The sequence below is a fragment of the Chanodichthys erythropterus genome, chromosome 4 (assembly GCF_024489055.1).
Source record: "Chanodichthys erythropterus isolate Z2021 chromosome 4, ASM2448905v1, whole genome shotgun sequence".
Lineage (NCBI taxonomy): Eukaryota > Metazoa > Chordata > Actinopteri > Cypriniformes > Xenocyprididae > Chanodichthys > Chanodichthys erythropterus.
Window position 1 is genome coordinate 27,613,712 of NC_090224.1, and position 25,140 is coordinate 27,638,851.

Sequence of the window (25,140 nt, forward strand, 5' to 3'; positions counted from 1 at the left end):
ATGATTGGAACATTCTGTCTTCATTTCTGACATGCTGTGTTTAAGCATTTGTAAATAAGATCAGAAAGATCCATGATTTTGGTGTAAGCCTATATGAAAAGAAAATTTAAGCATTTTAGAAACGTTTTAATTGACTGCATTTTGTGTGAAAATGACATGAATTGTGTTGGATGTTGTGCTAAATGTGTTTAGAGTTTTGAAAATGTGACTACAGATTGGACAAAAGTATGTTAGCAATTAAAATAAACTGTAATATGGATTTAATTTTCATTTTAGATTTTTTTGGTCACTATGTGATTTATATAACTTCATGGTTTTGATGAATTTACAATGTTAAGTCTAATGTCACATGTCATCTTTTCCGGATCCAAGCGCTCTATCAGATGCCAAAAGCAAACAGCATTGTGTTAATATACACTCATGGTGTGTTGTAATCCCGTAATATCATGATCCCAAGCTTTATCTCCATACCAAAAACTCTATTGGCCAGACAGTGTTTCATATTTTCTGAATTGTTCAAATATTGGTGTCTGGGATGCCGTGAACCCAGAGACTAGTGTGCACCATGTGTTTTTAAGAGCTATAACTTGAATGTGTGCTAAAAAATAAATAGTGCTCATAAACGGCTTTATTCTCATTTGAAACAGAGTGATGACTTGGACAAAAAACAATATTCATTACATCTTAACAAGCGGATTATTATAAATGTGGAAAATAGAAATAATAAGAAATGAGTAGGAATGTATTTATTTGAATGATGTTCTTTGAAATGGTACAACATTTTTTATATGTTATTGTATGTAAATGTAAATATAAGTTGTAATTATCTTTTCATTTCTAGAAGTCTCTACGAGACAAGCCTGATGACAGTTCCCCAAGATGCTTTTGCAAATATGGTCAATATCTCGAGAATGTAAGTACTTTTTTTTTTTTAGAGACAAAGCCATTTGACATTACAGTAGTTATTAAAAAAAAAAAAAAAAAAAAAAAAAATATATATATATATATATATATATATATATATATATATATATATATATATATATATATATATATATATATATTTTATTATTATTATTATTATTATTATTATATTATATTGTTTATTTGTGTAACAAGCAAGTTGGTCTTAAAGGTGCCCTAGAACTTTTTTTTAAAAGATGTATTATAAGTCTAAGGTGTCCCCTGAATGTGTCTGTGAAGTTTCAGCTCAAAATACCCCATAGATTTTTTTAATTAATTTTTTTAACTGCCTATTTTGGGGCATCATTAACTATGCGCCAATATATATGTTGCGGCCCCTTTAATTCTCGTGCTCCCCCCGCCCCGGAGCTCGCGCTTGCCTTGAACAGCATAAACACAGTTCACACAGCTAATATAACCCTCAAAATGGATCTTTACAAGATGTTCGTCATGCATGCTGCATGCATACATCGGATCATGTGAGTATTGTATTTATTTGCATGTTTACATTTGATTCCGAATGAGTTTGATAGTATGCTCCGTGGCTAAAGCTAACATTACACACTTTGGAGAGATTTATAAAGAATGAAGTTGAGTTTATGAATTAAACAGACTGCAAGTGTTTAAAAATGAAAATAGCGACGGCTCTCTTGTCTCTGTGAATACAGTAATAAACGATGGTAACTTTAACCACATTTAACAGTAAATTAGCAACATGCTAACGAAACATTTAGAAAGACAATTCACAAATATCACTAAAAATATCATGATATCATGGATCATGACAGTTATTATTGCTCCATCTGCCATTTTTCGCTATTGTTCTTGCTTGCTTACCTAGTCTGATGATTCTGCTGTGCACATCCAGACGTTTTGCCTTTGTCTAATGGCTTGAACATGGGCTGGCATATGCAAATATTGGGGGTGTACACCCCGACTATTATGTAACATTCAGTGTTATGTTGAGATTCGCCTGTTCTTCTGAGGTCTTTTAAACAAATGAGATTTATATAAGAAGGAGGAAACAATGGAGTTTGAAACTCAGTGTATGTCTTTTCCATGTACTGAACTCTTGTTATTCAACTATGCCAAGGTAAATTCAATATTTAATTCCAGGGCACCTTTAAACAAAAATATCTAGCAATTTCAAATTAGAGGTAACCACTGCATTATAATCCTGATCCAAACAAAGATGCTACATGTTGCATAAGCAGTTGTTGTTGTTTTTTTATTTGAATTAGATTTAAATTCGAGATTTAAATTAAAAACAGAACAGTCTGACTTTATCTTTGTGAAATTATATGCTACACACAAAAAAAGCATGAAACAAAAACTGCTGCTCTGCCTGCTACAGAATTTTCTCCTCTTTGCGTTCGTCTTCACCTCCGTCTTCAGCATCTCTGGCCTCTGTTAATAGCCGTTTACAGACTCAGGCATGATGTGGGCTATTTAAGTTTATCACTGTCCCAGTAGCTCCTGAAAATAAAATAAAAATAAATACAAAAATACAGTACAAAGACTGGAGAAATGTAATGTATTTTTGTACTCATATTTCTGTTATTTTCGGGAGCTGCTGGAACAGTGATAAAGATCGGGTTGACGACCACTGCCCTAGAATGTTTGTGTTTGAAGAAATTTGATGTGCTACATTTACTCTCCTTCTTCCCTACATGAATACATGATGGAGAGTGCACTAGCCAAGACTGAAATCATGGGCTGATTTCATCATTAAGATTGAAAGGAGTTCAATGAACAGTTCTCTCTCTCTCTCTCTCTCTCTCTCTCTCTCTCTCTCTCTGTCTGCTGAGGGGTTTTAACTTGAAATAACCTAGCATTATTATAAAACTCTGGATTTTACCAGCATTTTCTCTTTCCTCAGATATCTGTCTGTGGATGTCTCTCTGAGAAGGTTAGAAAGGCATTCCTTCTACAACCTGAGAATGCTTACTCATATGTAAGTCAAAGCATCTAAAAGTCCATATATAAATTCCAGTTAACCACACTCAAATAAATCATCTATCAGTGTCACTGATTAATAAATCCTCTTTCACTGAAATTACTTTAGAAATAGATACGTTTCATTGTGAGGCTGAGCTACAGGGTCGCCTTTTTGTAGAATCTGATGTCTTATCAGATTTACCATGTACAAAAGTATTTCCATAAAATTATGTAAAATGTTGAAAACATTTGTTTTTTACAGCCTGGTTTCATTGTTTATACATAGGTATTTATATGTAACATTTAAGGTACAAAAATATGGACATACAATATGGATAGGGTGACCAGATTTGTCATTGTGGAATACAGGATGGATTATTTCATGATATGAGAATTTTTATTTCATGATAACAATATATATATATATATATATATATATATATATATATATATATATATATATATATATATATATATATATACACACACATATTGTTCTTTTTTATATAACAAAATTAAAATAACTATCTGATATATACATATATATATATATATATATATATATATATATATATGTGTGTATATATATATATATATATATATATATATATATATGTGTTTATATATATATATATATATATATATATATATATCAGATAGTTATTTTAATTTTGTTATATAAAAAAGAACAAATTACAAACAATAGGACAAACACAATAAAGATACACATTTAATTAAAGCTGCAAGCAGCGATGAAAGAGCCCTCGCACCAAGACTCACCACCACTCATTGGCCTTAGGAAAACAGTGAAAAGTGGGTGACATGCATGTAAGGAAGAAAATACAGGAGAATTATGGCAAAATCATTTAAAAGTGCCACACTTCCTACTGCCAACAGGTGGCGCTATGATTAAGTGAAAATTGGCATATAGATCTCTTTAGGCCAGGACTCTTATCATACATGTGAAGTTTGGGGCAGATTGGACATTGTATGCCTGAGTTACAACAGCTTCCTCTTTCATGGCGAAACATCATAATTTGTCAGGCTGCCATGGACACGCCCTCCAACGTAAACTCAAGATCTTTGCAAATTAACATCGAGATTAGACTGATAACAAATTATGTTGATCTGGTTAAATCACTAGAAGGAGTTAATCACAGTGTAAAACATGTCATTTCCTGTGTCCCGCAGGTGGTGCTATGACTGTAACTGAATAGTGTCATGTAGATGTCTTCAGGTCAGGACTCTAATAGAGCATGTGAAGCCTGGAGCAGATTGAACATTGTATACCCGAGTTACAACAACTTCCTGTTTCATGGCAAAACATCAAAATTTGTCAGGCCGCCCCGGACACGCCCTTTGGTGAAAACTCTAGATTTTCGCAATGAAACATCGCGAAGGCCTTTAGATTAGACTGACCAAATATGACATTGATTTAATTAAAGCTCTAGGAGGAGTTCATTAAAGTGAAACGCTTGAAAATGGCAAAAAATGGCAAGTTAATTCAAAATATCTGACTTCCTGTTTGGTTTCAGATTTTGCTCCAAGAGACTTTTTTGTACATACTGGGCTGTTAAATGTGAGTACTGAATTTCAAAATCTACGTGAAATGTAGTGCGAGGGGCACTACGTTACGTGGCGCTATTGAGCCATTTTGCCACGCCTAATGCTGCGACCCATAACAGACGTAAATTTTCACCACTTCTTACGCATGTGCAATGTATCATGAGTTTTCGAGCACGTTTAGGCCCTCAAAATGCGATTCACTTTGGAGAAGAATAATAAATATAGCTGCGAGCAGCGAAGGCGGGCCCAAGCCCGGTGGCACCGCCACTGAAGTGGCTTCAGGGCAACTGTGCACAGCGGCCAATAGGCATTTAAAATGGTTAAACATCAAAGGACTATGTCAAATTCACTCCACATTTACTGCACTACAAGGTGCCGCTATAGAGCCCCGCCTCCCTGCCCATTTTCAAAGGATTACATGTGCCAAGTTTTAACATTATTCTGATGAAGTTTGAAGCAAATAGGGTAAACATAAGATGGTGATCTCAAAGCATGCTGAAAGTAACACATTTCCTGCTGCCAGTTGGTGGCGCTATAACTTTGACTCACAATAGTCACATCTATGTGATCAGCCTTGTAGAACGAAGACACAGCCGAAGATTCATCAAAATCAATTAATGTATGCAGAAGTTATAACACTTTGTTTCCCTTTTCTTGCTATTAATTCGTTGCCTCGCCACGGCCAAACCATTTGAGATATCCAAAATCCGTTTGCAATTAAACAACTTCAGTGTATTAGCACCAAGTAAAAAAAGTTTGGTGTAAATTGTATAAACCCTGTTGGAGTAGTAGTATTAAATTCAAAGCCTGTTTTTTCAAAAAATTAACATTCAAACCAAAATAGCTGACTTCCTGTTGGTTGGAGCTAATGAATGTAAATTAGAAAATTGTCCAGCTTGATGAGAACAATATGTGTACCGAGTTTGGTGACTGTAGAAAAAACGAACCCCCCCACTTTTGTCAAAAGGTGGCGCTACTGAGCCCCTCCACCACGCCCATTTCTATGGCTTTGTCCATGTCTACTGATTGACAATATTGAAGTGTGTATCGAGTTTCATGCAATTTAAAGGATGTTAAGAGCCTCAAAAACACTCAAGAATATTATTAAAGTTTGATGTGTTGCCATGGCAACAATATTTAAAATATCAGGAATCCTGTCACAGGTCTACATCTGCTGTGTATTGACATTACACTGATGAAGTTTGAAGCAAATCAGGTACACATAACAGAGTGAACTCAATGCATTTTGAAAGTGACACACTTCTTGCTGCCAGTTGGTGGCGCTATAACTTTGACTCACAATAGTCACATCCATGTGATCAGACTCCTATAACGAACACACCGTTTCATAAACATCAATCAATGTATGCAGAAGTTATAACATACTTCCTGTTTCCCTTTTCTCGCCATAAATTTGTTGCCTCGCTACGGCCAAACCGTTCGAGATATCAAAAATCCGCTGGCAATTTTTTATCATCAATGTCTTGACTTCATGCTGACCGAGTTTGGTGGTGATCGGATTAATTGCCTAGGAGGAGTATATCAAATTCCAGAGCATGCGTTTTTCAAACAACCCATAATAGCTGACTTCCTGTTGAGGTAACGTATAACTTTGAGTACTAAAGTTGTTCGGCCCGATGAGGTCTATATGTGTACCGAGTTTTAGAATTATATGTGCAAGCATGTTTGATATATGGACCAAGTTTTCGGGCCCAATTCAAGGGGGCGCTGTCGAGCCCCTCTGCCACGCCCGGGTACCAGCTTCTGCCCGGCTGTATTGGCCGCGGTTTTTGACCCGTGTGCAAAATTTCAAGAGTTTTTGAGCATATTAAGGGCCCCAAAAACTTAGAAAAAAAATAAAAAATATAGCTGCGGGCAGCGATGACGGGCCAAAGCCCGGTGGCATCACCACCCCGGTGGCTTCAGGTCAACTGTGCACGGTGGGCAATGGGCATTTTAAACGGTTAAAGTACTATGTCAATTTCACACCACATTTACTGCAGCGGCTGATGCTCCAATGATGACAAACCACAAAATCCACATGCATGAGATCGTTTAAATTGAGATGACTTTCATGTCACAGAATGTTCTAAATCAATTTTAAATAAGTGCAGAATATCATCATAATCTGAAATGTTTGAGTTTTTTCTCCTTGCAAGTTCAGACTGCATGATTTTAGCCCTGATTTTAGTTCACCGACAGGTTTTGTGAAATTGCAGACAAATGCCAGAAATCACAGGCAAATCAGTGCTCTGTTACGTGAGTGCTCTGTTACAGCTAGGGCTGTCACAAAAATTAAATAATCATCTCACCGCGATTGTTTGACCTCATCGCGGTGATTTCAGATCACCGCAAAGTCCGCGATGATGCACACATCTCTCTCTAATAGCATCCTTTACTTCCCTGTATAAATTTGGAATTGCTGTTTTTGACATGTAAATTTTACCTGGAAGGTCATATTGCTTGTCGAAGTTTTGCAGCAATTCTTTAAATGCTGATTTTTCGACTTTATTGAATGGCTGCATTTCCATTTTGTATCGCATTACACTCTCAGTCAAAGAGCGCCATCTGAAACTGTCTCGTTTATACTTAGTTGATTGTTCAAAAGCCTGCGTTATAGGCAATTGACGAGACTGATGCGCGGATGTCTTCGTGATTTCGGCGAATTCTGTGGAGTGATGTGTCTTCAGGCGAGTCCATAAGTTTGTGGTGTTAGCGCTTTTCACGGATATTTCTCTTTTACACATACGACATATTGCCTTCTCAATGTCGTTTGGTTGCCCTTTGTTATCTGGTTTGAAACCAAATTACTTCCAGATCGGTGCCGTCATATTCGGCTTTAAAACTAGATCCATTTTACCCGTGGATATACAACTCTGATGATACTGACGTCAGAGCAATGTATTGCGTGCAGCCAGAGTGGTGGATGTAGGGATGCTGCAGGTGCTGCAGCGCCCTCTTGTGTTTTTTAGAGAGAGATGAAATTCGTATTGCAAGCTTCTTGTGGGCTATCGTTTTTAATAATAAACCCAGTCTCACATGAGAACTCTGGTCGTGCATGCGTGATATCGCATTTTTTCCTTGTCACATCTCCCGTGTGTTTGGTTGTGAAACGTAGTTTGCATGTCAGACAGAGTTGTCCGCGATTCTTCCTATTGTAAATTCATGCAGTGTGATACCTTCTGTCACAATCCATTGTGCAGTTTGAACACAGCAGCGACTGAATGCTGGCCAAGATAATCATGCAGTATGAAAAGAACAGTGACCTGACTACTTTGAAAATCGTGCAGCCTGAACTTGGCTTCAGACAACCCCTAGAAAAATTCTAGACCAAATTACATACTGTTATTTGTGCAAACTCCACAGTGCTCTAAAAAAAAAATCCAGCCTTAATGTGAATAACTGCGATTGCTGATGTTGTATAATCCTCACACTTCTCTTCATGTGTTTTTTGACGTCCCTGAGCTGTTGTCTGTGCACCAATCTTATGCACCAAAACCATGCTTTCATTTAATTTTAATATGTGTGATAGAAGATAAAAAATAAAATGAAAAAAATAATAAATAGAGCCAAATCACAGAACCTGCAAAGACAATTTTAATGTCAGTCTCAGGTAATAATAAGGTTCATGTCTTACACACACACATGTTCATGTATGGGGGAGGAGAGAAAGAGAGAGAGAGAGAGACTGAGACAGATTGAGAAGATCATTTAAAAAACAAAACAAAAAAAATCTTAATTGTGACAAAGTAGTCTGTGATCATTTTTTAAATATACCTGCACAAACAGTATAATTAAAACAAATTATTTTTTCTATTTATATATCAAAATGATAATATATGCTTGATTTATCCAACCCTGTTTTAAAAATAGGTATATGCTGCCCTCTAGTTGTTACTCTATGTAAGACATTAATTATATTTGATTGAAAAATGGATTAATCTGCCTATTTTTAATTACACATGCTTTTTGAATTGGAAAAAAATGAATAAAATGTGTTTATTTCAAACATCTATATTATTCTATATATAATTTAATTGTGTATAGTGTTTTTTTTAATAGAGAATATGAGTCATTCCGTTTACCTTTTTTACATTACTTCAGTCTATTACCATGGCAAGACGGTTCGAGATATCCATTATCCATTCTCAATTTAACATCTTCAATGTCTTAGCAACATGTAAAAAATGGTTGGTCTGAATTGAATAAACTCCCTAGAAGTAGTAGTTTAAAATTCAGAGCCTGTTTTGTCAAAAAATCCACATTCAAACCAAAATAGCAGACTTCCTGTTGGTCGGAGCTAATGACTGTAAATTAGAAAATTATCCGGCTTAATGAGAACAATAAGTGTACCGAGTTTGGTGACTGTAGGATAAACTAACCCCCCCACTTTTGTCAAAAGGTGGCGCTATAGAGGCCCTGCTCCCCGCCCGTTTCTACGGTTTTGCCCATGTCTGCTGGTTGATATCTCTGATGTGTGCATTGAGTTTCATGCAATTTGAAGCATGTTAAGAGTCTCAAAAGCTTCCAAAACTAATATTAAAGTTCGATGCGTTGCCATGGCAACAGTGTTTGTGATATCACTATTCTTTTCAAAGGTCTACATTCATGTCTTAACATTATTCTGGTGAAGTTTGAAGCAAATCGGATAAAAATAAGATGGTGATCTCAAAGCATTTTGAAAGTGACACACTTCCTGCTGCCAGTTGGTGGTGCTATGACTTTGACTCACAATAGTCACATCCATGTGATCGGACTACTACAACCAACACACTTGTGAAGTTTCATAAAGATCAATCAATGTATGCAGAAGTTATAACACACTTCCTGTTTCCCTTTTCTCACCATAAATTTGTTGCCTCGCCACGGCCAAACCGTTCGAGATATCAAAAATCCGCTGGCAATTTTTCATCATCAATGTCTTGACTTCATGCTGACCGAGTTTGGTGGCGATCGGATTAATCGTCTAGGAGGAGTATATCAAATTCCAGAGCATGCGTTTTTCAAACAACCCATAATAGCTGACTTCCTGTTGAGGTGACGTATAACTTAGAGCACGAAAGTTGTTCGGCCCGATGAGGTCTATATGTGTACCGAGTTTTATACTTGTATGTGCAAGCGTGTTTGATATATGGACCATGTTTTCGGACCCCATTCAAGGGGGCGCTGTCGAGCCCCCCTGCCACGCCCAGGTACCAGCTTCTGTCCGGCTGTAATGGCCGCGGGTTCTGACCCATGTGCAAAATTTCAAGAGTTTTTGAGCATGTTAAGGGCCCCAAAAAAACCCAAAACCTAAAAATAATAATAATAAATATAGCTGCGAGCAGCGATGGCGGGCCCAAGCCCGGTGGCACCGCCACCCCGGTGGCTTCAGGGCAACTGTGCACAGCGGGCAATAGGCACTTAAAACGGTTAAACATCAAAGGACTATGTCAAATTCACTCCACATTTACTGCACTACAAGGTGCCGTTATAGAGCCCCTCCTCCCTGCCCATTTTCAAAGGATTACATGTGCCAAGTTTTAACATTATTCTGATGAATTTTGAAGCAAATCAGGTAAAAATAAGAGGGTGATCTCAATGTATGCTGAAAGTGACACATTTTCTGCTTCCAGTTGGTGGCGCTATGACTTTGAATCACAATAGTCAAATCCATGTGATCAGCCTTGTACAACGAAGACTAAGCCAAAGTTTCATCAAAATCAATTAATGTATGCAGAAGTTATAACACTTTGTTTCCCTTTTCTTGCCATAAATTCGTTGCCTCGCCACGGCCAAACCGTTTGAGATATCCAAAATCCGTTTGCAATTAAACAACTTCAATGTGTTAGCAACAAGTTAAAAAAAGCTTGGTGTAAATTGGATAAACCCTGTAGGAGTAGTAGTATAAAATTCATAGCCTGTTTTTTCAAAAAATTAACATTCAAACCAAAATAGCTGACTTCCTGTTGGTCGGAGCTAATGAATGTAAATTAGAAAATTGTCCGGCTTGATGAGAATAATATGTGTACCGAGTTTGGTGACTGTAGGAAAAACTAACCCCCCCCACTTTTGTCAAAAGGTGGCGCTACTGAACCCCTCCACCACGCCCATTTCTATGGCTTTGTCCATGTCTACTGGTTGACAATATTGATGTGTGTGTCGAGTTTCATGCAATTTGAAGCATGTTAAGAGCCTCAAAACCACTCAAGAATATTATTACAGTTTGACCTGTTGCCATGGCAACAATATTTCAAATATCAAAAATCCTGTCATAGGTCTACATCTGCTGTGTATTGACATTACACTGATGAAGTTTGAAGCAAATCAGGTAAAAATAAGAGGGTGATCTCAAAGCATTTTAAAAGTGATACACTTCTTGCTGCCATTTGGTGGCGCTATAACTTTGACTCATAATAGTTACATCCATGTGATCAGACTACTACAACCAACACACTCCTGAAGTTTCATAAACATCAATCAATGTATGCAGAAGTTATAACACATTTCCTGTTTCCCTTTTCTCGCCATAAATTCGTTGCCTCGCCACGGCCAAACCGTTTGAGATATCCAAAATCCGTTTGCAATTAAACAACTTCAATGTGTTCGCAACAAGTTAAAAAAAGCTTGGTGTAAATTGGATAAACCCTGTAGGAGTAGTAGTATAAAATTCATAGCCTGTTTTTTCAAAAAATTAACATTCAAACCAAAATAGCTGACTTCCTGTTGGTCGGAGCTAATGAATGTAAATTAGAAAATTGTCCGGCTTGATGAGAATAATATGTGTACCGAGTTTGGTGACTGTAGGAAAAACTAACCCCCCACTTTTGTCAAAAGGTGGCGCTACTGAGCCCCTCCACCACGCCCATTTCTATGGCTTTGTCCATGTCTACTGGTTGACAATATTGATGTGTGTGTCGAGTTTCATGCAATTTGAAGCATGTTAAGAGCCTCAAAAACACTCAAGAATATTATTACAGTTTGACCTGTTGCCATGGCAACAATATTTCAAATATCAAAAATCCTGTCATAGGTCTACATCTGCTGTGTATTGACATTACACTGATGAAGTTTGAAGCAAATCAGGTAAAAATAAGAGGGTGATCTCAAAACATTTCAAAAAGTGATACACTTCCTGCTGCCAGTTGGTGGCGCTATAACTTTGACTCACAATAGTCACATCCATGTGATCAGACTCCTATAACGAACACACTCGTGAAGTTTCATAAAGATCAATATATGTATTAAGACGTTATAACACATTTCCTGTTTCCTTTTTCTCGCCATAAATTCGTTGCCTCGCCACGGCCAAACCGTTCGAGATATCAAAAATCCCCTGGCAATTTTTAATCATCAGTGTCTTGACTTCATGCTGACCGAGTTTGGTGGCGATCGGATTAATCGTCTAGGAGGAGTATATCAAATTCCAGAGCATGCGTTTTTCAAACAACCCTTAATAGCTGACTTCCTGTTGGCGTGGCGATTAACTTAGAGCGCGAAAGTTGTTCGGCCCGATGAGGTCTATATGTGTACCGAGTTTCATACTAATACGTGCAAGCATGTTTAATATATGGACCAAATTTTCAGACTTTTTTCAAGGGGGCGCTGTCGAGCCCCCCTGCCACGCCCGGGTACCAGCCTCTCCGGCGTCCTAATGGCCGCGGATTCCAATGTGTGTGCCAATTTTCAAGAGTTTTTGAGCATGTTAAGGCCCCCAAAAAGCCCCGGAAGACGGAAAAAAAAATAAAAAAATAAAAAAATAAAAAAATAAAAAAATAATAATAATCCTTAGAAGAACAAGAGGGCCCTGCGCGAATTTTCGCTTGGGCCCTAAATATAGCTGCGAGCAGCGATGGCGGGCCCAAGCCCGGTGGCACCGCCACCCCGGTGGCTTCAGGGCAACTGTGCACAGCGGGCAATAGGCATTTAAAACGGTTAAACATCAAAGGACTATGTCAAATTCACTCCACATTTACTGCACTACAAGGTGCCGTTATAGAGCCCCTCCTCCCTGCCCATTTTCAAAGGATTACATGTGCCAAGTTTTAACATTATTCTGATGAATTTTGAAGCAAATCAGGTAAAAATAAGAGGGTGATCTCAATGTATGCTGAAAGTGACACATTTTCTGCTTCCAGTTGGTGGCGCTATGACTTTGAATCACAATAGTCAAATCCATGTGATCAGCCTTGTACAACGAAGACTAAGCCAAAGTTTCATCAAAATCAATTAATGTATGCAGAAGTTATAACACTTTGTTTCCCTTTTCTTGCCATAAATTCGTTGCCTCGCCACGGCCAAACCGTTTGAGATATCCAAAATCCGTTTGCAATTAAACAACTTCAATGTGTTAGCAACAAGTTAAAAAAAGCTTGGTGTAAATTGGATAAACCCTGTAGGAGTAGTAGTATAAAATTCATAGCCTGTTTTTTCAAAAAATTAACATTCAAACCAAAATAGCTGACTTCCTGTTGGTCGGAGCTAATGAATGTAAATTAGAAAATTGTCCGGCTTGATGAGAATAATATGTGTACCGAGTTTGGTGACTGTAGGAAAAACTAACCCCCCCACTTTTGTCAAAAGGTGGCGCTACTGAGCCCCTCCACCACGCCCATTTCTATGGCTTTGTCCATGTCTACTGGTTGACGATATTGTTGTGTGTGTCGAGTTTCATGCAATTTGAAGCATGTTAAGAGCCTCAAAAACACTCAAGAATATTATTACAGTTTGACCTGTTGTCATGGCAACAATATTTCAAATATCAAAAATCCTGTCATAGGTCTACATCTGCTGTGTATTGACATTACACTGATGAAGTTTGAAGCAAATCAGGTAAAAATAAGAGGGTGATCTCAAAGCATTTTAAAAGTGATACACTTCTTGCTGCCATTTGGTGGCGCTATAACTTTGACTCACAATAGTTACATCCATGTGATCAGACTACTACAACCAACACACTCCTGAAGTTTCATAAACATCAATCAATGTATGCAGAAGTTATAACACATTTCCTGTTTCCCTTTTCTCGCCATAAATTCGTTGCCTCGCCACGGCCAAACCGTTTGAGATATCCAAAATCCGTTTGCAATTAAACAACTTCAATGTGTTCGCAACAAGTTAAAAAAAGCTTGGTGTAAATTGGATAAACCCTGTAGGAGTAGTAGTATAAAATTCATAGCCTGTTTTTTCAAAAAATTAACATTCAAACCAAAATAGCTGACTTCCTGTTGGTCGGAGCTAATGAATGTAAATTAGAAAATTGTCCGGCTTGATGAGAATAATATGTGTACCGAGTTTGGTGACTGTAGGAAAAACTAACCCCCCCACTTTTGTCAAAAGGTGGCGCTACTGAGCCCCTCCACCACGCCCATTTCTATGGCTTTGTCCATGTCTACTGGTTGACAATATTGTTGTGTGTGTCGAGTTTCATGCAATTTGAAGCATGTTAAGAGCCTCAAAAACACTCAAGAATATTATTACAGTTTGACCTGTTGTCATGGCAACAATATTTCAAATATCAAAAATCCTGTCATAGGTCTACATCTGCTGTGTATTGACATTACACTGATGAAGTTTGAAGCAAATCAGGTAAAAATAAGAGGGTGATCTCAAAGCATTTTAAAAGTGATACACTTCTTGCTGCCATTTGGTGGCGCTATAACTTTGACTCACAATAGTTACATCCATGTGATCAGACTACTACAACCAACACACTCCTGAAGTTTCATAAACATCAATCAATGTATGCAGAAGTTATAACACATTTCCTGTTTCCCTTTTCTCGCCATAAATTCGTTGCCTCGCCACGGCCAAACCGTTTGAGATATCCAAAATCCGTTTGCAATTAAACAACTTCAATGTGTTCGCAACAAGTTAAAAAAGCTTGGTGTAAATTGGATAAACCCTGTAGGAGTAGTAGTATAAAATTCATAGCCTGTTTTTTCAAAAAATTAACATTCAAACCAAAATAGCTGACTTCCTGTTGGTCGGAGCTAATGAATGTAAATTAGAAAATTGTCCGGCTTGATGAGAATAATATGTGTACCGAGTTTGGTGACTGTAGGAAAAACTAACCCCCACTTTTGTCAAAAGGTGGCGCTACTGAGCCCCTCCACCACGCCCATTTCTATGGCTTTGTCCATGTCTACTGGTTGACAATATTGATGTGTGTGTCGAGTTTCATGCAATTTGAAGCATGTTAAGAGCCTCAAAAACACTCAAGAATATTATTACAGTTTGACCTGTTGCCATGGCAACAATATTTCAAATATCAAAAATCCTGTCATAGGTCTACATCTGCTGTGTATTGACATTACACTGATGAAGTTTGAAGCAAATCAGGTAAAAATAAGAGGGTGATCTCAAAACATTTCAAAAAGTGATACACTTCCTGCTGCCAGTTGGTGGCGCTATAACTTTGACTCACAATAGTCACATCCATGTGATCAGACTCCTATAACGAACACACTCGTGAAGTTTCATAAAGATCAATATATGTATTAAGACGTTATAACACATTTCCTGTTTCCTTTTTCTCGCCATAAATTCGTTGCCTCGCCACGGCCAAACCGTTCGAGATATCAAAAATCCCCTGGCAATTTTTAATCATCGGTGTCTTGACTTCATGCTGACCGAGTTTGGTGGCGATCGGATTAATCGTCTAGGAGGAGTATATCAAATTCCAGAGCATGCGTTTTTCAAACAACCCTTAATAGCTGACTTCCTGTTGGCGTGGCGATTAACTTAGAGCGCGAAAGTTGTTCGGCCCGATGAGGTCTATATGTGTACCGAGTTTCATACTAATACGTGCAAGCGTGTTTAATATATGGACCAAATTTTCAGACTTTTTTCAAGGGGGCGCTGTCGAGCCCCCCTGCCACGCCCGGGTACCAGCCTCTCCGGCGTCCTAATGGCCGCGGATTCCAATGTGTGTGCCAATTTTCAAGAGTTTTTGAGCATGTTAAGGCCCCCAAAAAGCCCCGGAAGACGGAAAAAAAAAAAATAAATAAATAAAAAAAAATAAATAAATATAGCTGCGAGCAGCGATGGCGGGCCCAAGCCCGGTGGCACCGCCACCCCGGTGGCTTCAGGGCAACTGTGCACAGCGGGCAATAGGCACTTAAAACGGTTAAACATCAAAGGACTATGTCAAATTCACTCCACATTTACTGCACTACAAGGTGCCGTTATAGAGCCCCTCCTCCCTGCCCATTTTCAAAGGATTACATGTGCCAAGTTTTAACATTATTCTGATGAATTTTGAAGCAAATCAGGTAAAAATAAGAGGGTGATCTCAATGTATGCTGAAAGTGACACATTTTCTGCTTCCAGTTGGTGGCGCTATGACTTTGAATCACAATAGTCAAATCCATGTGATCAGCCTTGTACAACGAAGACTAAGCCAAAGTTTCATCAAAATCAATTAATGTATGCAGAAGTTATAACACTTTGTTTCCCTTTTCTTGCCATAAATTCGTTGCCTCGCCACGGCCAAACCGTTTGAGATATCCAAAATCCGTTTGCAATTAAACAACTTCAATGTGTTAGCAACAAGTTAAAAAAAGCTTGGTGTAAATTGGATAAACCCTGTAGGAGTAGTAGTATAAAATTCATAGCCTGTTTTTTCAAAAAATTAACATTCAAACCAAAATAGCTGACTTCCTGTTGGTCGGAGCTAATGAATGTAAATTAGAAAATTGTCCGGCTTGATGAGAATAATATGTGTACCGAGTTTGGTGACTGTAGGCAAAACTAACCCCCCACTTTTGTCAAAAGGTGGCGCTACTGAGCCCCTCCACCACGCCCATTTCTATGGCTTTGTCCATGTCTACTGGTTGACAATATTGATGTGTGTGTCGAGTTTCATGCAATTTGAAGCATGTTAAGAGCCTCAAAAACACTCAAGAATATTATTACAGTTTGACCTGTTGCCATGGCAACAATATTTCAAATATCAAAAATCCTGTCATAGGTCTACATCTGCTGTGTATTGACATTACACTGATGAAGTTTGAAGCAAATCAGGTAAAAATAAGAGGGTGATCTCAAAGCATTTTAAAAGTGATACACTTCTTGCTGCCATTTGGTGGCGCTATAACTTTGACTCACAATAGTTACATCCATGTGATCAGACTACTACAACCAACACACTCCTGAAGTTTCATAAACATCAATCAATGTATGCAGAAGTTATAACACATTTCCTGTTTCCCTTTTCTCGCCATAAATTCGTTGCCTCGCCACGGCCAAATCGTTTGAGATATCCAAAATCCGTTTGCAATTAAACAACTTCAATGTGTTCGCAACAAGTTAAAAAAGCTTGGTGTAAATTGGATAAACCCTGTAGGAGTAGTAGTATAAAATTCATAGCCTGTTTTTTCAAAAAATTAACATTCAAACCAAAATAGCTGACTTCCTGTTGGTCGGAGCTAATGAATGTAAATTAGAAAATTGTCCGGCTTGATGAGAACAATATGTGTACCGAGTTTGGTGACTGTAGGAAAAACTAACCCCCCACTTTTGTCAAAAGGTGGCGCTACTGAGCCCCTCCACCACGCCCATTTCTATGGCTTTGTCCATGTCTACTGGTTGACAATATTGATGTGTGTGTCGAGTTTCATGCAATTTGAAGCATGTTAAGAGCCTCAAAAACACTCAAGAATATTATTACAGTTTGACCTGTTGCCATGGCAACAATATTTCAAATATCAAAAATCCTGTCATAGGTCTACATCTGCTGTGTATTGACATTACACTGATGAAGTTTGAAGCAAATCAGGTAAAAATAAGAGGGTGATCTCAAAACATTTCAAAAAGTGATACACTTCCTGCTGCCAGTTGGTGGCGCTATAACTTTGACTCACAATAGTCACATCCATGTGATCAGACTCCTATAACGAACACACTCGTGAAGTTTCATAAAGATCAACATATGTATTAAGACGTTATAACACATTTCCTGTTTCCTTTTTCTCGCCATAAATTCGTTGCCTCGCCACGGCCAAACCGTTCGAGATATCAAAAATCCCCTGGCAATTTTTAATCATCAGTGTCTTGACTTCATGCTGACCGAGTTTGGTGGCGATCGGATTAATCGTCTAGGAGGAGTATATCAAATTCCAGAGCATGCGTTTTTCAAACAACCCTTAATAGCTGACTTCCTGTTGGCGTGGCGATTAACTTAGAGCGCGAAAGTTGTTCGGCCCGATGAGGTCTATATGTGTACCGAGTTTCATACTAATACGTGCAAGCATGTTTAATATATGGACCAAATTTTCAGACTTTTTTCAAGGGGGCGCTGTCGAGCCCCCCTGCCACGCCCGGGTACCAGCCTCTCCGGCGTCCTAATGGCCGCGGATTCCAATGTGTGTGCCAATTTTCAAGAGTTTTTGAGCATGTTAAGGCCCCCAAAAAGCCCCGGAAGACGTAAAAAAAAAAAAAAAAAAAAAAAAAAATAATAATAATAATCCTTAGAAGAACAAGAGGGCCCTGCGCGAATTTTCGCTTGGGCCCTAAATATAGCTGCGAGCAGCGATGGCGGGCCCAAGCCCGGTGGCACCGCCACCCCGGTGGCTTCAGGGCAACTGTGCACAGCGGGCAATAGGCACTTAAAACGGTTAAACATCAAAGGACTATGTCAAATTGACTCCACATTTACTGCACTACAAGGTGCCGCTATAGACCCCTTCCTCCCTGCCCATTTTCAAAGGATTACATGTGCCAAGTTTTAACATTATTCTGATGAATTTTGAAGCAAATCCGGTAAAAATAAGAGGGTGATCTCAATGTATGCTGAAAGTGACACATTTTCTGCTTCCAGTTGGTGGCGCTATGACTTTGAATCACAATAGTCAAATCCATGTGATCAGCCTTGTACAACGAAGACTAAGCCAAAGTTTCATCAAAATCAATTAATGTATGCAGAAGTTATAACACTTTGTTTCCCTTTTCTTGCCATAAATTCGTTGCCTCGCCACGGCCAAACCGTTTGAGATATCCAAAATCCGTTTGCAATTAAACAACTTCAATGTGTTAGCAACAAGTTAAAAAAAGCTTGGTGTAAATTGGATAAACCCTGTAGGAGTAGTAGTATAAAATTCATAGCCTGTTTTTTCAAAAAATTAACATTCAAACCAAAATAGCTGACTTCCTGTTGGTCGGAGCTAATGAATGTAAATTAGAAAATTGTCCGGCTTGATGAGAATAATATGTGTACCGAGTTTGGTGACTGTAGGAAAAACTAACCCCCCCACTTTTGTCAAAAGGTGGCGCTACTGAGCCCCTCCACCACGCCCATTTCTATGGCTTTGTCCATGTCTACTGGTTGACAATATTGATGTGTGTGTCGAGTTTCATGCAATTTGAAGCATGTTAAGAGCCTCAAAAACACTCAAGAATATTATTACAGTTTGACCTGTTGCCATGGCAACAATATTTCAAATATCAAAAATCCTGTCATAGGTCTACATCTGCTGTGTATTGACATTACACTGATGAAGTTTGAAGCAAATCAGGTAAAAATAAGAGGGTGATCTCAAAGCATTTTAAAAGTGATACACTTCTTGCTGCCATTTGGTGGCGCTATAACTTTGACTCACAATAGTTACATCCATGTGATCAGACTACTACAACCAACACACTCCTGAAGTTTCATAAACATCAATCAATGTATGCAGAAGTTATAACACATTTCCTGTTTCCCTTTTCTCGCCATAAATTCGTTGCCTCGCCACGGCCAAACCGTTTGAGATATCCAAAATCCGTTTGCAATTAAACAACTTCAATGTGTTCGCAACAAGTTAAAAAAAGCTTGGTGTAAATTGGATAAACCCTGTAGGAGTAGTAGTATAAAATTCATAGCCTGTTTTTTCAAAAAATTAACATTCAAACCAAAATAGCTGACTTCCTGTTGGTCGGAGCTAATGAATGTAAATTAGAAAATTGTCCGACTTGATGAGAATAATATGTGTACCGAGTTTGGTGACTGTAGGAAAAACTAACCCCCCCCACTTTTGTCAAAAGGTGGCGCTACTGAGCCCCTCCACCACGCCCATTTCTATGGCTTTGTCCATGTCTACTGGTTGACAATATTGATGTGTGTGTCGAGTTTCATGCAATTTGAAGCATGTTAAGAGCCTCAAAACCACTCAAGAATATTATTACAGTTTGACCTGTTGCCATGGCAACAATATTTCAAATATCAAAAATCCTGTCATAGGTCTACATCTGCTGTGTATTGACATTACACTGATGAAGTTTGAAGCAAATCAGGTAAAAATAAGAGGGTGATCTCAAAGCATTTTAAAAGTGATACACTTCTTGCTGCCATTTGGTGGCGCTATAACTTTGACTCACAATAGTTACATCCATGTGATCAGACTACTACAACCAACACACTCCTGAAGTTTCATAAACATCAATCAATGTATGCAGAAGTTATAACACATTTCCTGTTTCCCTTTTCTCGCCATAAATTCGTTGCCTCGCCACGGCCAAACCGTTTGAGATATCCAAAATCCGTTTGCAAATAAACAACTTCAATGTGTTCGCAACAAGTTAAAAAAAGCTTGGTGTAAATTGGATAAACCCTGTAGGAGTAGTAGTATAAAATTCATAGCCTGTTTTTTCAAAAAATTAACATTCAAACCAAAATAGCTGACTTCCTGTTGGTCGGAGCTAATGAATGTAAATTAGAAAATTGTCCGGCTTGATGAGAATAATATGTGTACCGAGTTTGGTGACTGTAGGAAAAACTAACCCCCCCACTTTTGTCAAAAGGTGGCGCTACTGAGCCCCTCCACCACGCCCATTTCTATGGCTTTGTCCATGTCTACTGGTTGACAATATTGATGTGTGTGTCGAGTTTCATGCAATTTGAAGCATGTTAAGAGCCTCAAAAACACTCAAGAATATTATTACAGTTTGACCTGTTGCCATGGCAACAATATTTCAAATATCAAAAATCCTGTCATAGGTCTACATCTGCTGTGTATTGACATTACACTGATGAAGTTTGAAGCAAATCAGGAAAAAATAAGAGGGTGATCTCAAAACATTTCAAAAAGTGATACACTTCCTGCTGCCAGTTGGTGTCGCTATAACTTTGACTCACAATAGTCACATCCATGTGATCAGACTCCTATAACGAACACACTCGTGAAGTTTCATAAAGATCAATATATGTATTAAGACGTTATAACACATTTCCTGTTTCCTTTTTCTCGCCATAAATTCGTTGCCTCGCCACGGCCAAACCGTTCGAGATATCAAAAATCCCCTGGCAATTTTTAATCATCAGTGTCTTGACTTCATGCTGACCGAGTTTGGTGGCGATCGGATTAATCGTCTAGGAGGAGTATATCAAATTCCAGAGCATGCGTTTTTCAAACAACCCTTAATAGCTGACTTCCTGTTGGCGTGGCGATTAACTTAGAGCGCGAAAGTTGTTCGGCCTGATGAGGTCTATATGTGTACCGAGTCTCATACTAATACGTGCAAGCATGTTTAATATATGGACCAAATTTTCAGACTTTTTTCAAGGGGGCGCTGTCGAGCCCCCCTGCCACGCCCGGGTACCAGCCTCTCCGGCGTCCTAATGGCCGCGGATTCCAATGTGTGTGCCAATTTTCAAGAGTTTTTGAGCATGTTAAGGCCCCCAAAAAGCCCCGGAAGACGGAAAAAAAAAATAAATAAATAAAAAAAAATAAATAAATATAGCTGCGAGCAGCGATGGCGGGCCCAAGCCCGGTGGCACCGCCACCCCGGTGGCTTCAGGGCAACTGTGCACAGCGGGCAATAGGCACTTAAAACGGTTAAACATCAAAGGACTATGTCAAATTCACTCCACATTTACTGCACTACAAGGTGCCGTTATAGAGCCCCTCCTCCCTGCCCATTTTCAAAGGATTACATGTGCCAAGTTTTAACATTATTCTGATGAATTTTGAAGCAAATCAGGTAAAAATAAGAGGGTGATCTCAATGTATGCTGAAAGTGACACATTTTCTGCTTCCAGTTGGTGGCGCTATGACTTTGAATCACAATAGTCAAATCCATGTGATCAGCCTTGTACAACGAAGACTAAGCCAAAGTTTCATCAAAATCAATTAATGTATGCAGAAGTTATAACACTTTGTTTCCCTTTTCTTGCCATAAATTCGTTGCCTCGCCACGGCCAAACCGTTTGAGATATCCAAAATCCGTTTGCAATTAAACAACTTCAATGTGTTAGCAACAAGTTAAAAAAAGCTTGGTGTAAATTGGATAAACCCTGTAGGAGTAGTAGTATAAAATTCATAGCCTGTTTTTTCAAAAAATTAACATTCAAACCAAAATAGCTGACTTCCTGTTGGTCGGAGCTAATGAATGTAAATTAGAAAATTGTCCGGCTTGATGAGAATAATATGTGTACCGAGTTTGGTGACTGTAGGAAAAACTAACCCCCCCCACTTTTGTCAAAAGGTGGCGCTACTGAGCCCCTCCACCACGCCCATTTCTATGGCTTTGTCCATGTCTACTGGTTGACAATATTGATGTGTGTGTCGAGTTTCATGCAATTTGAAGCATGTTAAGAGCCTCAAAACCACTCAAGAATATTATTACAGTTTGACCTGTTGCCATGGCAACAATATTTCAAATATCAAAAATCCTGTCATAGGTCTACATCTGCTGTGTATTGACATTACACTGATGAAGTTTGAAGCAAATCAGGTAAAAATAAGAGGGTGATCTCAAAGCATTTTAAAAGTGATACACTTCTTGCTGCCATTTGGTGGCGCTATAACTTTGACTCATAATAGTTACATCCATGTGATCAGACTACTACAACCAACACACTCCTGAAGTTTCATAAACATCAATCAATGTATGCAGAAGTTATAACACATTTCCTGTTTCCCTTTTCTCGCCATAAATTCGTTGCCTCGCCACGGCCAAACCGTTTGAGATATCCAAAATCCGTTTGCAATTAAACAACTTCAATGTGTTCGCAACAAGTTAATAAATGCTTGGTGTAAATTGGATAAACCCTGTAGGAGTAGTAGTATAAAATTCATAGCCTGTTTTTTCAAAAAATTAACATTCAAACCAAAATAGCTGACTTCCTGTTGGTCGGAGCTAATGAATGTAAATTAGAAAATTGTCCGGCTTGATGAGAATAATATGTGTACCGAGTTTGGTGACTGTAGGAAAAACAAACCCCCCCACTTTTGTCAAAAGGTGGCGCTACTGAGCCCCTCCACCACGCCCATTTCTATGGCTTTGTCCATGTCTACTGGTTGACAATATTGATGTGTGTGTCGAGTTTCATGCAATTTGAAGCATGTTAAGAGCCTCAAAAACACTCAAGAATATTATTACAGTTTGACCTGTTGCCATGGCAACAATATTTCAAATATCAAAAATCCTGTCATAGGTCTACATCTGCTGTGTATTGACATTACACTGATGAAGTTTAAAGCAAATCAGGTAAAAATAAGAGGGTGATCTCAAAACATTTCAAAAAGTGATACACTTCCTGCTGCCAGTTGGTGGCGCTATAACTTTGACTCACAATAGTCACATCCATGTGATCAGACTCCTATAACGAACACACTCGTGAAGTTTCATAAAGATCAATATATGTATTAAGACGTTATAACACATTTCCTGTTTCCTTTTTCTCGCCATAAATTCGTTGCCTCGCCACGGCCAAACCGTTCGAGATATCAAAAATCCCCTGGCAATTTTTAATCATCAGTGTCTTGACTACATGCTGACCGAGTTTGGTGGCGATCGGATTAATCGTCTAGGAGGAGTATATCAAATTCCAGAGCATGCGTTTTTCAAACAACCCTTAATAGCTGACTTCCTGTTGGCGTGGCGATTAACTTAGAACGCGAAAGTTGTTCGGCCCGATGAGGTCTATATGTGTACCGAGTTTCATACTAATACGTGCAAGCATGTTTAATATATGGACCAAATTTTCAGACTTTTTTCAAGGGGGCGCTGTCGAGCCCCCCTGCCACGCCCGGGTACCAGCCTCTCCGGCGTCCTAATGGCCGCGGATTCCAATGTGTGTGCCAATTTTCAAGAGTTTTTGAGCATGTTAAGGCCCCCAAAAAGCCCCGGAAGACGGAAAAAAATAAAAAAAAAAAAAATAAAAAAATAATAATAATCCTTAGAAGAACAAGAGGGCCCTGCGCGAATTTTCGCTTGGGCCCTAAATATAGCTGCGAGCAGCGATGGCGGGCCCAAGCCCGGTGGCACCGCCACCCCGGTGGCTTCAGGGCAACTGTGCACAGCGGGCAATAGGCATTTAAAACGGTTAAACATCAAAGGACTATGTCAAATTCACTCCACATTTACTGCACTACAAGGTGCCGTTATAGAGCCCCTCCTCCCTGCCCATTTTCAAAGGATTACATGTGCCAAGTTTTAACATTATTCTGATGAATTTTGAAGCAAATCAGGTAAAAATAAGAGGGTGATCTCAATGTATGCTGAAAGTGACACATTTTCTGCTTCCAGTTGGTGGCGCTATGACTTTGAATCACAATAGTCAAATCCATGTGATCAGCCTTGTACAACGAAGACTAAGCCAAAGTTTCATCAAAATCAATTAATGTATGCAGAAGTTATAACACTTTGTTTCCCTTTTCTTGCCATAAATTCGTTGCCTCGCCACGGCCAAACCGTTTGAGATATCCAAAATCCGTTTGCAATTAAACAACTTCAATGTGTTAGCAACAAGTTAAAAAAAGCTTGGTGTAAATTGGATAAACCCTGTAGGAGTAGTAGTATAAAATTCATAGCCTGTTTTTTCAAAAAATTAACATTCAAACCAAAATAGCTGACTTCCTGTTGGTCGGAGCTAATGAATGTAAATTAGAAAATTGTCCGGCTTGATGAGAATAATATGTGTACCGAGTTTGGTGACTGTAGGAAAAACTAACCCCCACTTTTGTCAAAAGGTGGCGCTACTGAGCCCCTCCACCACGCCCATTTCTATGGCTTTGTCCATGTCTACTGGTTGACGATATTGTTGTGTGTGTCGAGTTTCATGCAATTTGAAGCATGTTAAGAGCCTCAAAAACACTCAAGAATATTATTACAGTTTGACCTGTTGTCATGGCAACAATATTTCAAATATCAAAAATCCTGTCATAGGTCTACATCTGCTGTGTATTGACATTACACTGATGAAGTTTGAAGCAAATCAGGTAAAAATAAGAGGGTGATCTCAAAGCATTTTAAAAGTGATACACTTCTTGCTGCCATTTGGTGGCGCTATAACTTTGACTCACAATAGTTACATCCATGTGATCAGACTACTACAACCAACACACTCCTGAAGTTTCATAAACATCAATCAATGTATGCAGAAGTTATAACACATTTCCTGTTTCCCTTTTCTCGCCATAAATTCGTTGCCTCGCCACGGCCAAACCGTTTGAGATATCCAAAATCCGTTTGCAATTAAACAACTTCAATGTGTTCGCAACAAGTTAAAAAAGCTTGGTGTAAATTGGATAAACCCTGTAGGAGTAGTAGTATAAAATTCATAGCCTGTTTTTTCAAAAAATTAACATTCAAACCAAAATAGCTGACTTCCTGTTGGTCGGAGCTAATGAATGTAAATTAGAAAATTGTCCGGCTTGATGAGAATAATATGTGTACCGAGTTTGGTGACTGTAGGAAAAACTAACCCCCCACTTT

The 25,140-nt window shown here is 38.6% G+C and overlaps 1 protein-coding gene across 1 annotated transcript in view; it reads left to right on the plus strand.

Annotated features, from left to right (window-relative positions):
• Positions 1–25,140, plus strand: part of tshr (thyroid stimulating hormone receptor) — a 238,601-nt gene that overhangs the window by 153,138 nt on the left and 60,323 nt on the right. Inside the window, exons 2-3 of the mRNA XM_067384659.1 lie at positions 842–913; positions 2,843–2,917. Of these exons, the coding sequence (XP_067240760.1) occupies positions 842–913; positions 2,843–2,917 (147 nt within the window). The remainder of the gene's footprint in view (positions 1–841; positions 914–2,842; positions 2,918–25,140) is intronic.